The 18,839-nt window shown below is 48.4% G+C and overlaps 1 protein-coding gene across 2 annotated transcripts; it reads left to right on the top strand.

Moving 5' to 3' along the window:
* The first annotated feature begins 4,993 nt into the window (after nucleotides 1-4,993).
* PMVK (phosphomevalonate kinase) lies at nucleotides 4,994-17,382 on the top strand. Of its 2 annotated transcripts, none has more exons than XM_058539313.1 (5): nucleotides 4,994-5,305; nucleotides 7,129-7,192; nucleotides 9,489-9,641; nucleotides 12,242-12,371; nucleotides 13,428-17,382. In XM_058539313.1, the coding sequence occupies exons 1-5, from the start codon at nucleotides 5,211-5,213 to the stop codon at nucleotides 13,562-13,564; spliced, it is 579 nt and encodes a 192-aa protein (XP_058395296.1). In that variant the 5' UTR covers nucleotides 4,994-5,210; the 3' UTR covers nucleotides 13,565-17,382. The 2 variants fall into 2 exon arrangements, with proteins under 2 accessions (XP_058395296.1, XP_058395297.1); XM_058539314.1 differs by lacking the exon at nucleotides 4,994-5,305 and adding an exon at nucleotides 6,905-7,029.
* The last annotated feature ends 1,457 nt before the right edge of the window (nucleotides 17,383-18,839 follow it).

Here is an 18,839-nt window from a genome sequence, read left to right as displayed (position 1 = left end):
TTGTATGTCATAGGTGCACATCCTTCTAGTTGCTGTATGTGGGATGCGGCCTCAGCATGGCCGGAGAAGCGGTGCATGGGTGCGCGCCTGGGATCAGAACCTGGGCCGCCAGTAGCAGAGCGCGCACACTTAACCGCTAAGCCACGGGGCCGAGAAGTGTGAGAACAGTACTGGGGGGAGAAGCACAGGGAAGCACAGGGAAGGGGCCACCCCTGCCTGCGGAGGCAGGGCCTGCATGTCCGGGAGGCTGGCTTGGGAGCCACACAGACCTGGCTTCACCACTTATAGCTCCTGACTTTGAGACAAGTCTCTCAATCTGCTTTGGAAAATAAACATCAACCTTTACACCAAGATTGTTGAAAAACAGTAAAATGAAACCAGTCCCTCTTTAAAAGTAGTTGAAGTGGGGTTAATTCCCAGCTCCAAAGTTTACATTCACTACAAAATTAGCTAACAGAAAAACAAAAATATTTCTCTAAATTATGAATCTTTGTTTTGAGAAAATCTCTGTTCTCTCACTGTATTCTAGATTTTGGTGTAGCCACCATCCTTGGGGACATTAGTTAAATTTTTGGAGCCTGTTTCTTTTGAAGGGAGGATCCTTGCTTTGCCTACATTATGGATGTGATAAACCAAGAATATGAAGTTAAAAGTATTTACAGACTATAGCAAATGCTCTTTGAATGCTAGAGGCACGTCTTTATATGAGTCGATATTAATTTACAGATTGCCCAAGTTTTATCTTGGCTATGCTCATTGAATGGGGCCTTCGTCTCCTCAGCCATAAAAACCAAGGTACTATGTCTACCTCATAATGATGGAGATAATTTGTAGACCAAGGACTGAACAGGAGAACCCAACAGTCCAAATTGGTCTGTTGGAGGGGGCGCACTGGTTGGTGAGAGGTTGGATGCCCCCGTGGCACCACCTCTAGCAAGCAGTCTCTCACCTACAGGGGTGTCTGCCTGCAGCCTTTCTTAAAGCTAGAGAATCCTGCCAAGTCAGAGCTGGCCGGGACCTCATGTTTTCTCTGGCTGCACCCTCACTGGGCACTTAAAGAATTTGGGGGAGGGGTGTCATGAGAGGAGTGGGACCCTAAGTCTGTGACTCTTCAGTTGTTTGCTTGGAAGAAGTTTTTTGCCCCTTCTCCCTGGAGTGGGCCCCCATGGTGGGGACACATGTACGCTAATCTATTTGGTAAATTCCTGGGCAAATCTCTTCATTATAAAGAGACTCAGTAGTCTCATCCTTAAGTAGAGATAATAGTGTTTATGTCATATGATTGGGAAAAGGTCCAGCACATTGGAAATGCTCCGTAATAGTAACTATTAGCTCTCTGGGGGAGAGACATGAGTAAATTGATCATTATAGTGTCTGGAGATGCTGTGATGTGGGGGAGTCTGGGTGTATCAGGAGCACAGGAAACAGCTATCTAAGGCAGATGGGGCGGGGGCAGGGAAGGCTCACTGGAGGAGGCAGGACAAGCTAAGTGTTGAAGTGCAAGTCAGAGTTTGTTTCACAGAAAAAAGATGGGAAGAGTGTTTCAGGCAGAGGGAACAACATGAGTTTGCATAGTTAGAGCCATTTCCAGCTTATAATCAGAGCATCTTGCAAGTGTTAATTTATATCAATTTTCCCTCTCCAATTTTGGGGTTAAGTCTCTCATGCTCCATTTTTTTTTTAATTTTTAATTTTATTTATTTATTTTTTTGTGAGGAAGATCAGCCCTGAGCTAACATCCATGCCCATCCTCCTCTTTTTGCTGAGGAAGACTGGCCCTGTCTCAAGCTCCATTTTTAAGCTGTCTGGTAATTGCCTGTCTCCCATGAGAATGAATGCTCCTTGAGAGCAGGCTCTGTTCTGCTCTGTTTACGCGCTGTTCTAGCGTCTCTAGCAGTACCTGGCACATTTTAGACATCTGAATACATGTTGAATGAATGAATGAATGAATGAATGGACTTCTCTCCCATCACCTCCTCAAAGACTAACTCTCCCTCCTCTCTTTCCCTATTGTACCACTTCCTTACAAACTCCACCCTGTTCTATCCCTCATCTGCCAGGCTCCATTGCCCCTGAAGCAATGGTCATTAAACACATGAGGACTGAGTCACAAGCCACCTTCACATTTATGAGCACTGGCAGAGGGGAATGCATGGGCCATCTGGGCAACGACCATGGGAAGACAGACTGGAATCAGAAGCCTGGGGTTGAAGCAAGGGTAATTGTTGTTGTCACTGAGTCAGGATGGCATCTGGTTCCACTATGGGACAGGCTTGCCTTGGAGGGGTAGACCTTGGTACCCCCTGCGGGCTCCCTCCACCTGGGCAGGGTTGGCGGGGCACTGACAGAGCCCAGCTCCTCCTTCTTCCAGGCTCTGCAGAGCTGTATGAGTGGGCACCCTGCAGGCTTGGACTGTCTCTGGGTGTGTTAATACAGTGAGCAGGTTTCCTTCAGACAGGCCTAGATTTGACCTCCAAGCTGACCTCTCGGTTGGTGAGGCAAACCTCTCTTGAAATGGTCTGCCCCTTTAGTGAGGGGTGACTCTCAGGGGTAATTGCGTTCCTGAGTTCTGGGGGGCACGTCTCTGTTGACTAAGGCCAACACGGGCTTCCTCAAGCACCGTCTTCTGGACTCCTCCATGAAGCAGCTGTGTCTGGCATCCCCAAGAAATCTGGCCACTCCCTTCCCGGGTTGTCTCTGCTCCTGTCAGACAATCCTGCTCCTCCCCCCTTTCCTGCCTCACCCTCGGCGGCACCCCAGCCTTCAGACTGGCCCTTCTACCCTAAAAATAGTGCCTCACATTGGTGCAGCCCTGTACAGCTTACAAAAGCTTTCCACATGTATCCACTTATTTGATGGATTCCCTTTGGTTGTGGAAGGAAGGAAGAGCAGATGTTATATAGTAGAAAGAGTTCCATGGGCTAGTGGTGGCCCTGGGAGGGAAGCACTGCTCTGGGGAGTATTTGAGCAAATGACCTTGGAGGCTAGGGTGGTTGAGTGTGTGAATTTGCACGTTGAATGGCTTCTGGTGATGTCCAGGGTGTGTCCATGGGAGCTGGTGTCTGAGGAGAAGAGGAGGAAAAAACCTTTGGACATCGGAGGCCAAGTTGCTGAGTGGTCAGGGCATTGGATAGGCTGACCATGTGGATAGTGAAGTCACAGAGAATGATGATGGGAACAGGATGGAAAAGAAGACCAGGAGCCAGCCGCTGAGTAAATGAGAATGACCACCAGGATTGGCGGCTGTCAACACTGAAGAGGGGAATAGGGTAGCTCAGCCAGGTGGTATGAGCCTTAGAGGGGCCAGAGTTTTCCAAGGGGCAGGGGAGTAATGGTCTGGAATGGGAAATGGAGGGGGGGGGGAGGCCAGACACAAAGTCTATGCTGAGGTGTGACGGCTGGGGGAAAATAAGCCTCCCCTTGAGAGGGCAGTAGGGACAGTGAGGTTCAGGTGAGGCAGGAGGGAGCTTCTGAGAAGAGGCTAGGGTGATTCTGATCACTGGTTGGGAATTCCAGGAGCTCCATCCCAGTGGTGGGAGGCAGGGAAGGGATGTGGTCTGGGTCAGGTGAGGGAAGAGGCTCTGGGAGGAAGTTCTGACTCCTTCCCAGTGGGGACTCAGGAGGCAGGAATGTGAGTGCAGGAATCCTTTCAGTCTCTGCTGGCAGAGTGGGGATTTGGGCTTTCCTTGGAGTCCCAAATAAATGCTTATTCAAGGTGAGCTGGAAAATCTGATGCTGTGTTGAATCATAAGCTCTAAACTCACAAAGTGCTCAGAATAAATAACAACTCCACGTTTGGCTGATACTTGAGAATTTACAAAGTATTTTTATCATACTTGAGCATCTCTTTTCCTCATTTCCTTCTTACTGCAACCCGGTGAGGTGGGCATTAGCACCCATGAACTGAGTGACTTGCTGAAGGTCACATTCCTGTACAGTGTCAAAGTGGGATTAAAACTCCACTGTGTTACCTTCTGAGCACAGTGCTTTCAAAGTTGCTTAAAAAAAAAAAGGGACCTTCCTGAAGTCTGTTCTTTTTGCATCTGACCGTTGACCGTTCTTTCCTTAGCTTCTCTGCTATCTTTTCAATATTCAGGGAATTAATGGTTTCTCCCAAAGTAGGTCTTTCCACCTCACTTTTTCTCTTACATGACTCTATAGCTCCTAAAATGGAGGTAGTAATGGGTTGCAGGCTGTTTTGACAAGCTCATAAAAATGCACGATGGCAAAGCCACAGACAACTCTACTTAGTCAATGGGACTGGGTGTCAGCTGCTGTGGGCAGAGGCAGACCTGGGAGTTCAGGGAAGGGACCTCACTTCACTACTCATTACTTCTGCCCCTCAAACTCCTGCCTGGGAGCTGGACTCTGGATAAAACTAGGTAATCTTGTCCAGGGGTGGCTTCAAAGCCGCTTTTTAACCTATTCTATTGATGTCACCTACGTCATCCCGGCTCTCTCGCTTCAAAAACTTTTGGAGGGGAGGCTGAGGTTAGAAAAGGGATGTCAGCGTTCTCCCTGGGCTTAAAGGGCCGAACCGCAGCGACCTCTCCAGTTATAAAACCTGTTTCACAATAAATTAGCGCGTGTTGGACTAAGCCCCTCCCCCAGTATGACGTCACCCGCCAACCCTCTTGCGTCATTACCTCGTTTCCTCTCCAGAAAGACCCATTTTCATATAGGGCAAATACAGATTTGCTTTAGCACAAGCATTAAAGTGCACAAATAAAAACGCAGCTTTAAAAACTTCTTCAACATTATCACGTTTGTTCTTTTTCCCATAATGTTTGTAGGGTTGTGTGGAAGGCCACGTGAGGTTCACCTTAGGAAATTTTAAGACGTCATCCCCCTAGGAGGAAAATAGTTGCGTCCAGCTCGGAGTCCGCTAAGAGGGCGGGGCTGTGACGGCGGGTTCCGGGCGGGGCTGGGCTGTTCTAAGTGGGTCCTGGTAGGGGAGCTTCTTCAGGGGAGAGGGCTGCCCTGGGAATTAGCCTTCTTTCTTTCCATATTTAATTTGTTTAGACATTAATTAAAATGTGCGGAAGCACAAGCGCGGGCTGACAGTCCTCTCAACAGCTGTGGAGAAGACGGGGCGGAATCTCTCCTTGTCTCCGCTCCACCTAGTGGCCGCGTCCATTTTGCCCAGGGTGGCCCGATTTAAGGGGTTGGGAGAGGTGTCAGCTTTAGGGCTCGCAAAGTGTGGCGGCCCCATGGCCCCGGTGGGAGGCGCCCCGCGGCTGGTGCTGCTGTTCAGCGGGAAGAGGAAATCCGGGAAGGACTTCGTGACCGAGGCGCTGCAGAGCAGGTGTCCGTGGGGCGGGGAAGGAGGAGGCAGGGGGAGATCCCCGCATCACGTGACACGAGGGGTGCGTCTGGGGCGGTGGAATGATCTTTGGAGTAGGGGTCCTCGGGTTGCAGGGCAGGGGGAGCACTGGGCGGCAAGAGGCGGAGGATTGTCACCAGCACATAAAACAGCAGTCTACACACGCCCACCTCAAAGACCAGGCGGCCACCTCTCCAAAGACTAACCTGTAGGTCTCTGTCTCCAAGAAGCATTGACAGTTACTACCAAGGCACTTTTTATACACCATTCCTAATCTGTTACAGATGAGCAAATAGTCACAGATAAAAGGTTTGCCTAAGACCACGCCCCAGTAGTGTCTGACTCCAAAGACACATCCTTGCCCAGCACACCACCTGACAGCTGGGGTTCATTGACCCTTTATTGTGTGCCAGGCGCTGTGTGCACATATTATCTTATTTAACCCTCAAAACCTCTTTGTTAGGTGCTATGTGGTATTCTGTCAGTATCTCCATTTCACAGGTGAAGAAACTGAGGCTCTGAAAAGTTGAAAAAAGAAGTGAAACAACCTCAAACTTGCCAGGGACACAAAGTAATCGGCAGATCCAGGACTCATATCAGCTTTAGCTCCAAGGAGTGGGTTCTTTCTGCTTTACCTCACTGCCTCCCCAAAGAATACCTTTTGCTCAGTGTTTTCTCCCAACGTGAGATGTTCTGTGTGGGAGCATTTTTGCTGGGGCCTGGGTGAGGAGAGCAGAGGAGCCAGGGTGAAAGTGGAGTGGGGTTCCTCTCCTCTTGAAGGCCAGTGTGCTGGGGTACCAGGAGGCTGCTTTTGGGCCCCACAGGGCTTCTAAGAGGTTGTAGGGGAACACAGGGCAGAGGTGACCTCCTGAATCTCTCACCACTAAGTATCCACCACCTTTTCCTAAGTTACATTTCTCCTTACCCCCAAACAGAGGTCAACTAGTGGTCAGCAGCATAGGCTCTGGAGTTAGACGGTTGGGATTCAAATCCTGACTCACCACTTACTCACGTGTGATCTTGTACAAGTTTCTTATCCAGTCTGTGCCTGAGTTTTGTCCTCTGTGAGATGGAGATAATAACAGGGTGATTGTAAGGATTGAATGACATAATGCTTGTGAAGGGCTTGGAATAATTCTTGGCACCTAATAAAGGTGCAGGAACTAAATGTTGACTGTTATTATTAGTTTACCAATACTGGCTTCGTTACTTGCAATGTTGTTTTGGGTCAGTTCTCCTCACTCAACCTCGGTTTCCTCATCTGAAACACGGAAATAAGAACACCTATCTCACCCTGTCAGTGGTTAAGTGAATCTGTGAGCATCTCAGGTCAGGGCAGGAATCAGGTATCTTATTCACATTGTGTCACCTGGATCCCAGCACAGTACCCGACACGTGGTTGGATGAGTAAACTGAGCACCTGAATGAATGAATGATTTGTGCTGTGGTGACCAAGTCAGTTGAGACTGAGATGCCCCTGGCTGTGAGAGAACTTGTTCAGGGGCCCATGAGTAACTAATCCAGCCAGAGTATTGCCAGGCAGGGATGTTCACACTATGATTATCATTTTATTTGTTTTACCTGTTATTTTCAGGGCTCTTTCACATTCAAGTTTCAAAATAATCCTGTGGGAGGCAGAACAGAATGTTACCCCATTTTACAAATGAGGAAATAGAATCAGGGAAGTTGAGATCTGACAGAATTACGTAGATATCAGTTGCTGAAATGGGACTTCAACCCTCTGGACTTCTCTTCCTGGGCCTGGAAACTCTAGGTTAACTGGGTTTGGATCTCCTGTTCCACAGACTCGGAGCTGACATCTGTGCCGTCCTCCGGCTCTCCAGTCCACTCAAGGAGCAGTATGCTCAGGTAGGTGGTGGCTCTGTGGCATCTGGTGGCTTGGAAGGAGCCGGCTCTTGGACTGTGGTTGCTCTGCTGTTGCTTGAGTCACTAGCACTGTCCCTATGACCACTGTTGGCAGCGTGGTCGCAGTTTTAGGGCAGTTTTTTGTGGGTGGACCTTTTGGGGGCATTTTTAGCTTAAGTTTCATTCCCATTGCCCTCACTCACTTTAGGCCACCTCCCCAGAGTGTGTTCAAGAAAGTGTGTCCAGGAAGGGCTATAGATGCGAGTTGGCAGCTCTGATGCTGTGTTATCAGTAAAGGTCTGCATGTGTCCCCTTACTCAAAAAAATATGACACCGCACATCACCCCCCCCCCCCCTCAGCGGGCCTGCCACAGCCTTTGGAATTCTCCCCATAGAAATTTAATCACATGAGTCATCAAGATATATTGTTAGGTGAAAAAAGCAAGATGTAGAACAGTGTATAGAGAATGCTACATTTGTATAAAAATGGGGAAAAATTGTAAATATATTTGCTCATATATTCAGCCATTCAGCAGATGTTTATGGGGTGCCTGCATTGTGTTCAGCACTGTTCCAGGTGCTTCTACCAGGTTCCAGGTAGAAGCCTGGGCAGGATACATAAGACACTGTACCGTTGGTTGCCTCCAGGGAGGGGAGCTGCGGTGCTGGGGAACACTGTAAACGAATGTGTATCTTTTGAATTTTGAACTATGTAGGTTAAAAAAAAAAAGGATTGTAAAAAATAAACAGGAACTCTTAGAATCTTATACTTCAGAAAGGGAACCTGGAAGGCGAGATCAGCTTCCCACGCAACGAAGAGTCCCCTCATCGCTTACATTTCCTCCCTTGACCTCTAGGTGCGCCCTTCCATGTGCTCATGCTCTCTTGGTCAGTTGGCCTGAGTCTGGCCTTCTGGGGCCACGCAAAATGAATTTGTGCCCCTCTTCCGTACAACAGACCCGTCTCCATAGGAAGCATTCTCCTGTACCGTTGGGTCTTCTCCCATCAGTTAAACAGACCCAGTTATAGGATGGTAGCCTGGGGGGTCCTGGGGATAACAGGTTCAGTGGTTTTCAAATTTTTTTAGTAGGAACCTTTCCCAAATGAAATTGGATGCATCCAGTGGGAGGGGCAGGAGGAAAGATGGTGGAGGGAGAGGCACTCAGCTTTCCCCAGTGGGGCCTGGGCACTTCCGAAGAACCCCAGGGCTCTGAGGAGCAGTTTGAAAATCGCTGATCTACTTCCAAAGTTCTCAAATTAGACCCCACTCCAGACCTGTGAGCCAGGCTAGGGGGTGAGGGGGACAAGAGTTTGCATTTTTAAAACCTCCATAGGAGACTCTGAGAGGCCAGCCTGCCCCTGCTGTTTGGAAGGCCAGCACCGCTCCATCCCCCACGTCCCCTAAAAACAAATCCCAAATGAAATGTTAACGCATTGGTTTCTACGTCGCAATGGGAATTATAATTGACAAGCAGAACATGATGCTCCTGGGGGCCACTGTGGTAGAACTTGGCAACTACCCAATAGGAGGTAGCTGCTGGCCTTACCTTGGAACAGGGCACAGGTGGGTGATTTGACCGGTCTGTCATGGCCCCCTCAGTCTGCAGTGAGTTAGTAGGGGAGCTGAACTAAGTGATGTTTTTCAGACCTTTCCCATCCTGGGGCCCTCTGGATGGACCCCTCTTGCTTGTCAGTGTCCCTGGAGAAGGGAAGGCCAGGTCTAGAAGCAAGGTGGTCAGAGCAGCCCCTCCTGCCCTCTGGGTGGGAGGCCCCAGGAGTGCCTGGAGCCAAATGGAGTGATGCTGTTGCAGCAAAGATGCCAGGAATTTGGGGATGAGGAATGGGGTGAGGGAGAGGAGAGAGACGGGGAAGCCAAGCCTCCTGAGCTTTGGGATGGGGACAAGCGATGCCAGAAGAGGTAGTGGAAGGACATGGAATGCAGTGTTTTCAGATTTCCCACTTTGGTTGAAGGCTAAGCCTGTGCCCAGGGGATGCAAACTAATTTCAGGATTAGTTTAAGCCAGAAATAATTGGGAAGGTAAAACTGTGGCAAAAGAGAAAACCACATCACGCATTTCAAAGATAAACGGAAACAATTTCTGGATTACCCATCTGCCAGTGTTTGGGATTTCTTAATTTCTAGGGCCCTTTCCCTTGCAGGCCTCTGTCCTGGCGGAAGCCTCATTAGTCCTTGCGTCGTCTTGGGGGAGGCGGGCGAGGAAGGGATGGCCCTTTGCCTGCTTTAGGAGAGACCAGCGAGGTTGAGAGGCTGGTGGCAGAGACATATGTGCTTTGGCAGGAGCATGGCTTGAACTTCCAGAGACTCCTGGATGCCAGCACCTACAAGGAGGCCTATCGGAGGGACATGATCCGCTGGGGGGAGGAGAAGCGCCAGGCTGACCCAGGCTTCTTCTGCAGGAAAATTGTGGAGGGCGTCTCCCAGCCGGTCTGGGTAAGTGGCACTATGGCAGAATTAAGAAAACCCATTTCCCCAGCCCTCTGCCTTTCCCCAAATAATCTCAGATGTGTCCGTTTTTCTATCTCCACTGCCACCTCCCTGGTCCCAGCCCTGCTGTCTCTCACCTGGACAATCGTAGTAGCCCCCACATTGGTCCGGGCTTTGCTCTGTCCCTTATGATCCATTCACCACACAGCAGCTGGAGTGACCTTTAAAAACATGAACCAGGTCATGTCACTCCTCTGTTTAGAACCCTTTGTCCCATTGTTCTGATGAACAAAATCAAAATCCTTAACATGAACCTCTGGGCCATCACTAATCTGGCTCCTGCTACCCTTTTAGCCTCCTTACTCCTTAAGCTGCAGCTGCATCGGCCGTCTCTCTGTTCCTCAAGGAAATCAGGCTCCTTCTGGAATCCGGGTTTCTGCACATGTTCTTCTGCCAGCCTGCACTGCCCTTCCTTTCCCTCTTCACCTGGTTAGTGCCGGCTCATCTTACCTGGCACCTCCGCAGGGAAGACTTCCCTGACACCCAGGTCTTGACTGGAGCTCCCTGTCAGGTGCTCCCACAGCCCCTCACCCTTTCCCTCCCTCATTCGTTCTGGCCGCCAGCAGTGTCTCCTTGTACCAGGCCTGGGTCCAGGCGATGTGGGGGTACATCAGTACAAAACACGAGAAAGTCCCTGCCCTCAGGGAGCTCACGTTATAGCTGGGATGGAGGGAGTTAGGCCCTAGATAAATGTAGAATGTGTCAGGTGGAGATAAATACTAAGCAAAATACACCAGGCCACGGGTGTGAGGGGGCCAGGTTGCTGCTTTCTTAAGGGCGTCAGGGAAGCCCTCGCTGTTGTGACACTTGAGCAGGACCTGATGGAAGTGAGAGAGGGAGCCAAATGGATATGGGTGAGGGGTGAGTGGCAAGAGGTGAGGTCAGATCACGCTGGTTCTTTAGAATAACCTGGATGTTTCTCTGAGTGAGATGGAGACTCATTGGAGGGTTTTGAGCAGAGGAGAGACACAATCTGATGTAAGGTTTGCGAGCCTCATCCTGGCTGCTGGGGGAAGGGCAAGAGTGGAAGCAGAGAGGCCAGATTGAGGATCTTTCTGGAAGACAGGCAGAGTGGCTGTGGCTCAGCTCCGAGTACTGGTAGAGTGGAGAGAAGGGGTGGACTCTGCACAGATTTTGAAGATAGAACCGATAGGATTTACCAGTGCGTTGGCTGTGGGGTGTGAGGACAGGAGACATTGCGAAGGATTTTCTTCTGAGCAGCTGGACAAATACAGTTGTCATTCTCTGAGACAGGGAAGGTGTGGGGAGAAAATCAGGGGTTCTGTTCCCGTGGTGTTAAGGTTGAGATGCTTGTTGGCATGACTGTGATTACACGGCTGTTAGTGAAGCTGTGGGTTTAGTGTCTGTTTCCCACTAGACTGTATGCTCCCTGAGGGCACGACCAGGTCTGTTTTGCTCCCCACTCTATCCCCAGCACCTGACACAGCGCCCGCCACCCAGTGGATGCTTACTCTGATACTTGTTTAATAATTGGGTGGATGAACATGTCAGCAGCATGGACAGGAACAGCTGCCCTTTTATTTCCTGATTCCTTCACCCACTGAGCGTGTGCTCCTGCGTGCTCATCGTGTGTCCGACGGTGCACTAGGGGCCAGGGAGATAGCAGTGAATGAGACACAGCCCTTTCCTTCCTGGAGCTGACTCTGTGGAGGGCAGACAGACAATAAACACACAAACAAAGTAGTAAATAGTGATGATTTCAAGAGTACTTAGTGCTCAGAGGAAAATAAACAGCATATCAGAATCAAGAGGGACAGGAAGGGAGCCAGGATGGTAGGGAAAGCCTCTCTGAGGAGGTGACATCTGAGCAGAGACCTCCATGTAGTGAGGGCACCTACCCTGTGATTACCCAGGCAGAGGCGTAGCATGTGCAAATGCCCTGAGGAGGAAACCTGGTTGGCAGGTTTGAGAAACAGCAAGGAGGTGAGTTTTCTGCAGTGGTGTTAATGAGGGGAAGACGATGGGAAACAGGTGCCAGATCTTGTAGGGCCTTGTCAGTTGGGGTGAGAGCTTTGGATTTTATTAGAATGATGGGAAGCCTTTGAGGGGTTGAGGGCAGGGGACTGACAGAAATCACATTTACATTTTAAAAGGTGCTGGGGGGCAGGGACCAGTTAGAGTATCTTTGTTTCTGGCCTCAGTTTGCTCATCTGTAAAATGAGTGAGTGGGACTGGCTGAGCTGACTTCAAAGCCTGAGGCCTCTTCTTCAGCACAGTGATGACCAACACGACCATGGAACACGTGTGTGTCCGTGGCAGAGACAGTGTGGGCAGAACAGGCTGTGGGCTGCAGTGATCAGGGAGGGCTGCCTGGAGGGAGGAGGGGTGTCTGTCCCAGCTGGGTGGGTGATAATGGGAATGGGGCTACACTTGTCTAGGTTCTGTAGTCCACCCCCTAACCCCGTGCTCCTGCTTATTTGGAGTGGGGCTGGGTCTTCCCATCTTTGTCCCTCACCTCCAGCCCCTGTCCTGCTGCTCCCTGCACCATGTCCTTTTGGTCATCTGTCTGTGTCCCTTCCCTGCAGCTGGTGAGTGATGCACGGAGGGTGTCCGACATCCAGTGGTTTCAGGAGGCCTATGGGGCTGCGACGCAGACAGTCCGTGTGGTGGCCTCAGAGCAGAGCCGACAGCAGCGGGGCTGGGTGTTCACTCCAGGTAAGCTGCTCACCACCTTTGCCCCCAAGGCCCGGCACACAGGCCAGCCACCCCACCTGTCGACCAGGCTACCCACTCCCATGCTCCAGGTCTTCTGCTGTCTCCCTGGCAGGCTGTAGGGGAGTGAGCGAGGGATTACAAAAGGGAATCTGAGGCCTGGAGCTCAGCAGTGCCCCTAGATTGGAAAATGGAGTGGGGTGGGAGAGGGTGTCCTTAGGGATAAAGTTCCCCCATGACCTTGGCCTGGTACCCTTAGCTGGGCTGTCTTCTCTAGGCCAGTGGGCTTCTGGATGTCTGGCTGAGACCCACCCCATGGTCCTTCACCTTTGCTTTCCAGCCTGGTGGGAGCTGACAGTAGGTCAGAGGGCAGGCCTGACACACCTCTCTCCTGTTTGATTAATGGGGGGACCAGGGGAAGAGGAAACTTTCCTAGGGAGCCTTGGTCATGCAGGCCCAGGACCTGCTCTGAAGCAATTCAGGGGCACAGCTCAGGCCTCTTTCCTGCCGTGGGTCACTGACTCGGGAAGTTCAGCTCCAATGGGTCTGGCCCCTCCTGATGGCTGCTCATCTCCTGGACACTCCCATAGGCCAGGCCTGTGCTAAGTGTGCTCTGTACACATTATCTCACTGTATAGTCACAACTCACTATTGAGGTCGATGCTGTTATTACCATTTTCATTGTCAGATGAGAATGACACATGCTGCCTCCTGAGGGGATTGAATCAGAGATTTAGGGATAGAAATCGACACAACCAGCTTCACATAAAATGAAAATGCAGTGTCCTTTTGGGTAATCTGTGGTTTTAGGTGACTTGCCACCCAGGCAGTGGCAAGTAAAGGCTTAAGTTAGCAGGACCCTGTGGGGGGGCTCGGGGGCTGTGGGCTGCTGAACCTGCTATCTTGGTGTTTCAGGGGGTGAGGAAGTGCCCTCTGGGGTGGGTGGAGCCGGCTCTGGAGTGGCAGAGGGGAGGCAAAGAGAGTGGGGCTCCACCTGGGGATGGTGCCCGGTGTTTGTCCGGAGCCATAGGGCCTGACCTCGCCGTGCTTCCTCCACAGGGGTGGATGACGCTGAGTCAGAATGTGGCCTGGACAACTTTGGGGGCTTCGACTGGGTCATCGAGAACCACGGAGACGAGCAGCGCCTGGAGGAGCAGCTGGAGAACCTGATAGAATTTGTCCACTCCAGACTTTAGTTGTCAGGTTCTAGGAGCAAGACAGGGGCTGCCAGGGTGAGGGTGGGGCTGACACCACCGGACATGTGGTCACTGATGCTGCCTGAGGTGCGGGAGCAGACAGAGGGCCTGGGTCTAGATTTCAGGGGGGCTGGCAGAGGTCAGACAGGTCAAGAAACCTTTGGGGACCTCTTTTCTTTATGGAGAGGACAGCCCTACCTCTTTAGGAGGAGGCTTAAAGGGCAAAGGGCGGTGAATTGGCTGTGCTTGAAGCAGAAACACTACCAGCTCCACGGGTGCCAGGCCTGTCAGCCTGTGGTGACCTTGCTTCCCCATCCGGATGCTCTCAGCTCCTCGTTCTGGGCAGGGCCTGGGGCTCCCTAGCATGGATGCTAATAAACCTCCTTGGAGCACACACTCAGAGCCAGACATGTCTCATTTCCCAGACGCCAGCCCAGCCTGTGTGGGGCTCAGAAGGGCCTGGGTTGTCCTGTGGCTGTGGGTTCCTGCTCTGCCTCCCACCTGGGCTGGAATGTATCCTGCAGAGGCTGACCTTGGCCTGTGCCACGCAGGTAACAGGTCTGTTTGTGTCAGAGGCAGGATTGGGGTCTGAGGGTCTCGTCTTCTGGGATGGCCCCAAGGGAGGCTCAGTGTACCACCAGCAAGTACTCAGAGGGACTAAGGCATCATAGAGGGGCAGAGGCACCAGAGATCAATGGCTCTTAGAAACCACAGTGTGGCCCTGGGCATCATATCACCATGAGCCTCAGCTTTCCCACGGGGACTTTGGACTTGACCCCTTTTATTTATATAGCCTTATACAATTTTTCAGTTTCTTCTAGATTCTTCACAGCCACCCTGTGAATTGGCAAGAGAGTATTTTCATCTGCATTTAGCAGATGCCAAGACTCAGAGAAGTGAAACAGCTTGCCTGTTTAGAGGGTTAGTAAGTGTTGGTGCTCCAGCTAGCACACAGGCTGCCTGACTCCTGGCCAGGGCCCCTCCTGCCACATGCCTGCAAAGTCCCAGGGCTCCTTGCCATCCTCAGGCCTAGCCTGAGCATCCCAGATCTCTGGGCCTGGCTTTGTTCTCCTTCCACAAATTCTGTTCTCACTGATAAGGGGACCACCAAAGACAGAGCATCAGTTTCAACATGACCCAAAGTGAACTTCACACATTCCTGCCCAAATATCTGCCTCCCTGGGTCACCTTTTCCTGATACTATTCCCTGGCTCTTGCTGTTAACCAGGCCCGACAGCCTGACAGTCGTCATGGACCCTCCAGGCCCCTGACCGCTGTGGCTAATTGGTCACCAGGTGCTGTCAACCTCCCCTCCCTGTGTCTTCCCTCTGGGATTCTCTTTGGCACTGACCTCAGGTTGCTTGGCACCTTGGGGTTCACCTCTGTCTCTCCCTAGACTGAGAGCTCCTTCAGGAATGGGCCTGGGCCTGTTCATCTTTGGTCCCCAGTGCCTGGTCCCAGCAGGGGTGGTGACGGCAGGGGATGTGTAATGATTATTGAGTGCCCACCATGCGCCAGATATCATGTTAGGTATTTTAATACATCCTCAGAAAGAGCTTTTGGAATTAATGAAAAAAAAATGAATGAAAGAAAAAGTATTGATCAAACTTCAAGCTTTCAGTTCGTAGTTAAGAACCATCACCTCAATGATAGTTTTAATATTAATAAAACAACAATAACCACTGTGTTTTTTTCGGGATTGCTATTTGCCAGGTGCTATGCAAAAGCCTTTCATACAGAGGTAGGTGTTTTCATTCCCACTTAGCTGGGGAACAACCTGAGGACCCTAGTGGATCCTCCCAAGGGCACAGTAGTGACGGCAGAGCCAGCACTGGGGCTGGTTTGTCTGCCTCCCAGGCTTGTGTCTGGAAGCCCTGCATTTTATCGCCTTCCCCAGGGAGGGTGTCCTTCAGTGAGGGGACATGGCGGTGTCTCCTTAGTTTTGAAGGAAGCCAATCTCTGCCTTCACAGACAAGAGAGTCAAAGCTCAGGATGGATGGGAACCTGTCCAGTGTGGTACCAGACTAATGGATCACTGATCGTTTTGTTTTCTTCCCAACTTTATTGAGATATAATCGACATATAATATTGTTTAAGTTTAAGATATACAACATGATGATTTGATATATGTATATATTGCAATGTGATTACCACAAAATAAGGTTAGTTAACACCTCCATCACCTCACATAATTGTCTTTTTTTGGGGGTGGCAAGAACATTTAAGATCTACTCTCAGCAACTTTCAAGTATACAATACAGTATTGTTAACTATAGTCACCATACTGTGCATTAGAACTTATTTCATCTCATAACTGAAAGTTTGTACCCTTTGACCAACATCTCCCCATCTCCCCCACCCGCCCAGCCCCTGGCAACCACCAATCTGCTCTCTGTTTCTGTGAGTTCAGCTTTTTTAGATTCCACACGTAAGTGAGGTCATACAGTACTTCTGTTTCTCTGTCTGACTTATTTCACTTAGCATAACCTTATGTCCTCCAGGTTCATTCATGTTGTTGCAAAAGGCAGGATTACCTTCTTTTTTTTTTTTTGCCTGAATAATATTCCATCTATATTTATATTTCTATCTGTATCCATCCATCCATCCATCTATCTATCTATCTATCTATCTATCTATCTATCTATCTATCAATCAATCATCTATCTATACTACATTTTCTTTACTGATTCACCTCGTCCATGGGCATTTAGGTGTTTCTACATCTTGGCTATTGTGAATAATGCTGCAGTGAACATGAGGGTGCAGATATGTCTTCGAGATAGTGATTTCATTTCCTTCCAGGATATGCCCAGCAGTGGGATTGCTGGATGATCACTGATTGATATTAAGTTGAAATATCAAGGAGGCAAGGATGAAGCAGAGAAGGGCAGGTGGGTCTCATAGTCCCCGTGGGTAGGAGGTTGTTGCTGATCTAGTTCCTGGCTCTGGGTATTTGGAAGAGTCACAGGATGTGACTTGGGAAGCCAGTGAGCCCATCCCCCCACGGCGTGACAAATGGGCACTGAAGCCTCTTGAGATGGGAGGCCCCAGTGCCTAACCAGTTGCTTCTGCTGGACTTGAAGTTCCTCTACACTCTTAAAAAAATTTATATTTCTCTAAGTATCAAAATCAAGAATAACTCTGACTTTTGACACCCTGTCCTGTGATGAGAGCTTTAGCTGCTTTTGTTTCAAGAGGTTCTCCCCACCCTACTAGTCTTTGCTAACTTTGCCTGTGGTTAAAATCTCAGAGCGTTGCTATTAAGTTATTTTTTTTATATTATGTATATGTTCTTTTAATAATGATTTGTAGTACTAACATTCTCTTAAAAATTATTTTTTGATTCCATTTCTAAACTGCTTTATTGAGATATAATTGGTGTATAATAACAGCACATATTTAAAGTGTACAATTTGATAAGTTTTGACATTTGTATACACCCATGAAACCATCACCACAATCACAATAGACATAGTCATCACCCTCAAAAGCTTCCTCATGTCCCCTCCTCTCGCCTCTCCCTGACCCCCACCGTCATCCCCAGGCAACCACTGATCTGCTTTCCGTGTCTATAAAGTAGTTTTAATTTTCAATAATTTTATATAAATGAATCATATGTTATATATCCTTTTTTTGTCTGATTTCTTTCACTCAGCATAATTATTTTGAGATCCATCCACATTATTGCAGGTTCAATAGTTCATTCCTGGTATGTGGTATGAATATGTCACAATTGTTGATTTATTCACCTGTTGTTGAACATTTTTGGGTTGTTTCCAGTGTTTGGATATGACAAATAAAGCCACTATGAACATTCATTTACAAGTTTTTGTGTGGACATGTGCTTTAATTTCTCTTGTGGAAATACCTTCTTAACTTTTTAAGAAACGGCCAAACTGTTTTCCGAAGTGGCTGTATCCCATGCCCACCAGTACTGAGTGAGAGTTCCAGTTGCTCCACATCCTCACCAATACTTGGTATGGTCAGTCTTTTTAATTTTAGCCATTCTACTAAGTATGTAGTGGTATCTCATTAGCATTTTATTTGCATTTCCCTAATGTTTAATTTGACACATATCTCACATTCAGTTTTGGTAAAAATCTCTGAGCAAACTAGGATTAGAATGGAGCATCCTCTATCTGATAAAGAATATCTACAAAAATTCTATAGTTAACAGCAAACTTAATGGCGAAATACCTAAGTCCTTTCCCCCTAAGACTGGCAATGAGGCAAGGATGTCCATTCTCATCACCTACTTCACATCATGGTAGAAGTTCTAGCCCATGCAATAAGACAAGAGAAAGAAATTAAAGGCATCCAGATTGGGAAGGAAGAAGTAAAACTGTCTTGATTCATAGATGACATGATTATAAAGAAAATTTGATGGAATCTCCAAAAAAGCTACTAGAACTGATTAGTGAGTACAACAAGATTGCAGGATACAAGATCAGTATGTAAAAATCAATTGTATTTCTATTTATTAGCAACAAACAATCAAAAATTGAAATAATGCCAATTACAATAGCATCAAAAATATGAAATGGAATAAATCTGATAAAAGACATGCAAGACCTGTACACTGAAAACTACAAAACATTGCTAAGAGAAATTAAAGACCTAAAGAAAGATTATACCGTATTCATAGTTTAGAAGACTCAAGATATTATTCGTTTTTTATTCATATATAATTATATACAGTGAAATGTAATTATAAGTGTACCATTCAACGTTTTAACAAATGTACACCTCTATGTAACACAAGTCCTTATAAGAGAAAGAACATTTCCATCACTCTAGAAAGTTTCCTTTTAACCCTTCCCAGTTAATGCCTGCTCACCCAGAAACCAATACTTTCACCATAGATTAGTTTTACCTATTCTATAATTTCATATAAATGGTTAACGTCCAATTTTAAACCAAATTTACACCAATAATTTATTTTTTAGACTTAATTGGTTTACTGCTCACTTATAATGATACCTCAACTTCCCCGTTTTTGAATTTTGTGTTTTAATTCCTCCCCAGACAGTTAATGTGCCTTCAAATATTTTTTTCAAAAAGGGCATATTGGTGATATATTTTCTGAACCCATGTGAATGAGAGAATGGCATTCGCTTGCCTCTACACGTGGACAATGACTTGGCTGGCATAGGATTCATGACCTGGTTCCACTGTCTGCTAGCGTTTAATGTTGCAGAGGCTGAGGTCACCTTGACTTTTGTTCCTTTGTAGGTAACCTCCTTTTTCTGTCTGGATCCTTTCGGATTTTTTTTTT

This window comes from Diceros bicornis, chromosome 4 (genome assembly GCF_020826845.1).
Source record: "Diceros bicornis minor isolate mBicDic1 chromosome 4, mDicBic1.mat.cur, whole genome shotgun sequence".
Taxonomy (NCBI): Eukaryota; Metazoa; Chordata; class Mammalia; order Perissodactyla; family Rhinocerotidae; genus Diceros; species Diceros bicornis.
This window is presented reverse-complemented; position numbering and strand designations above follow the sequence as displayed.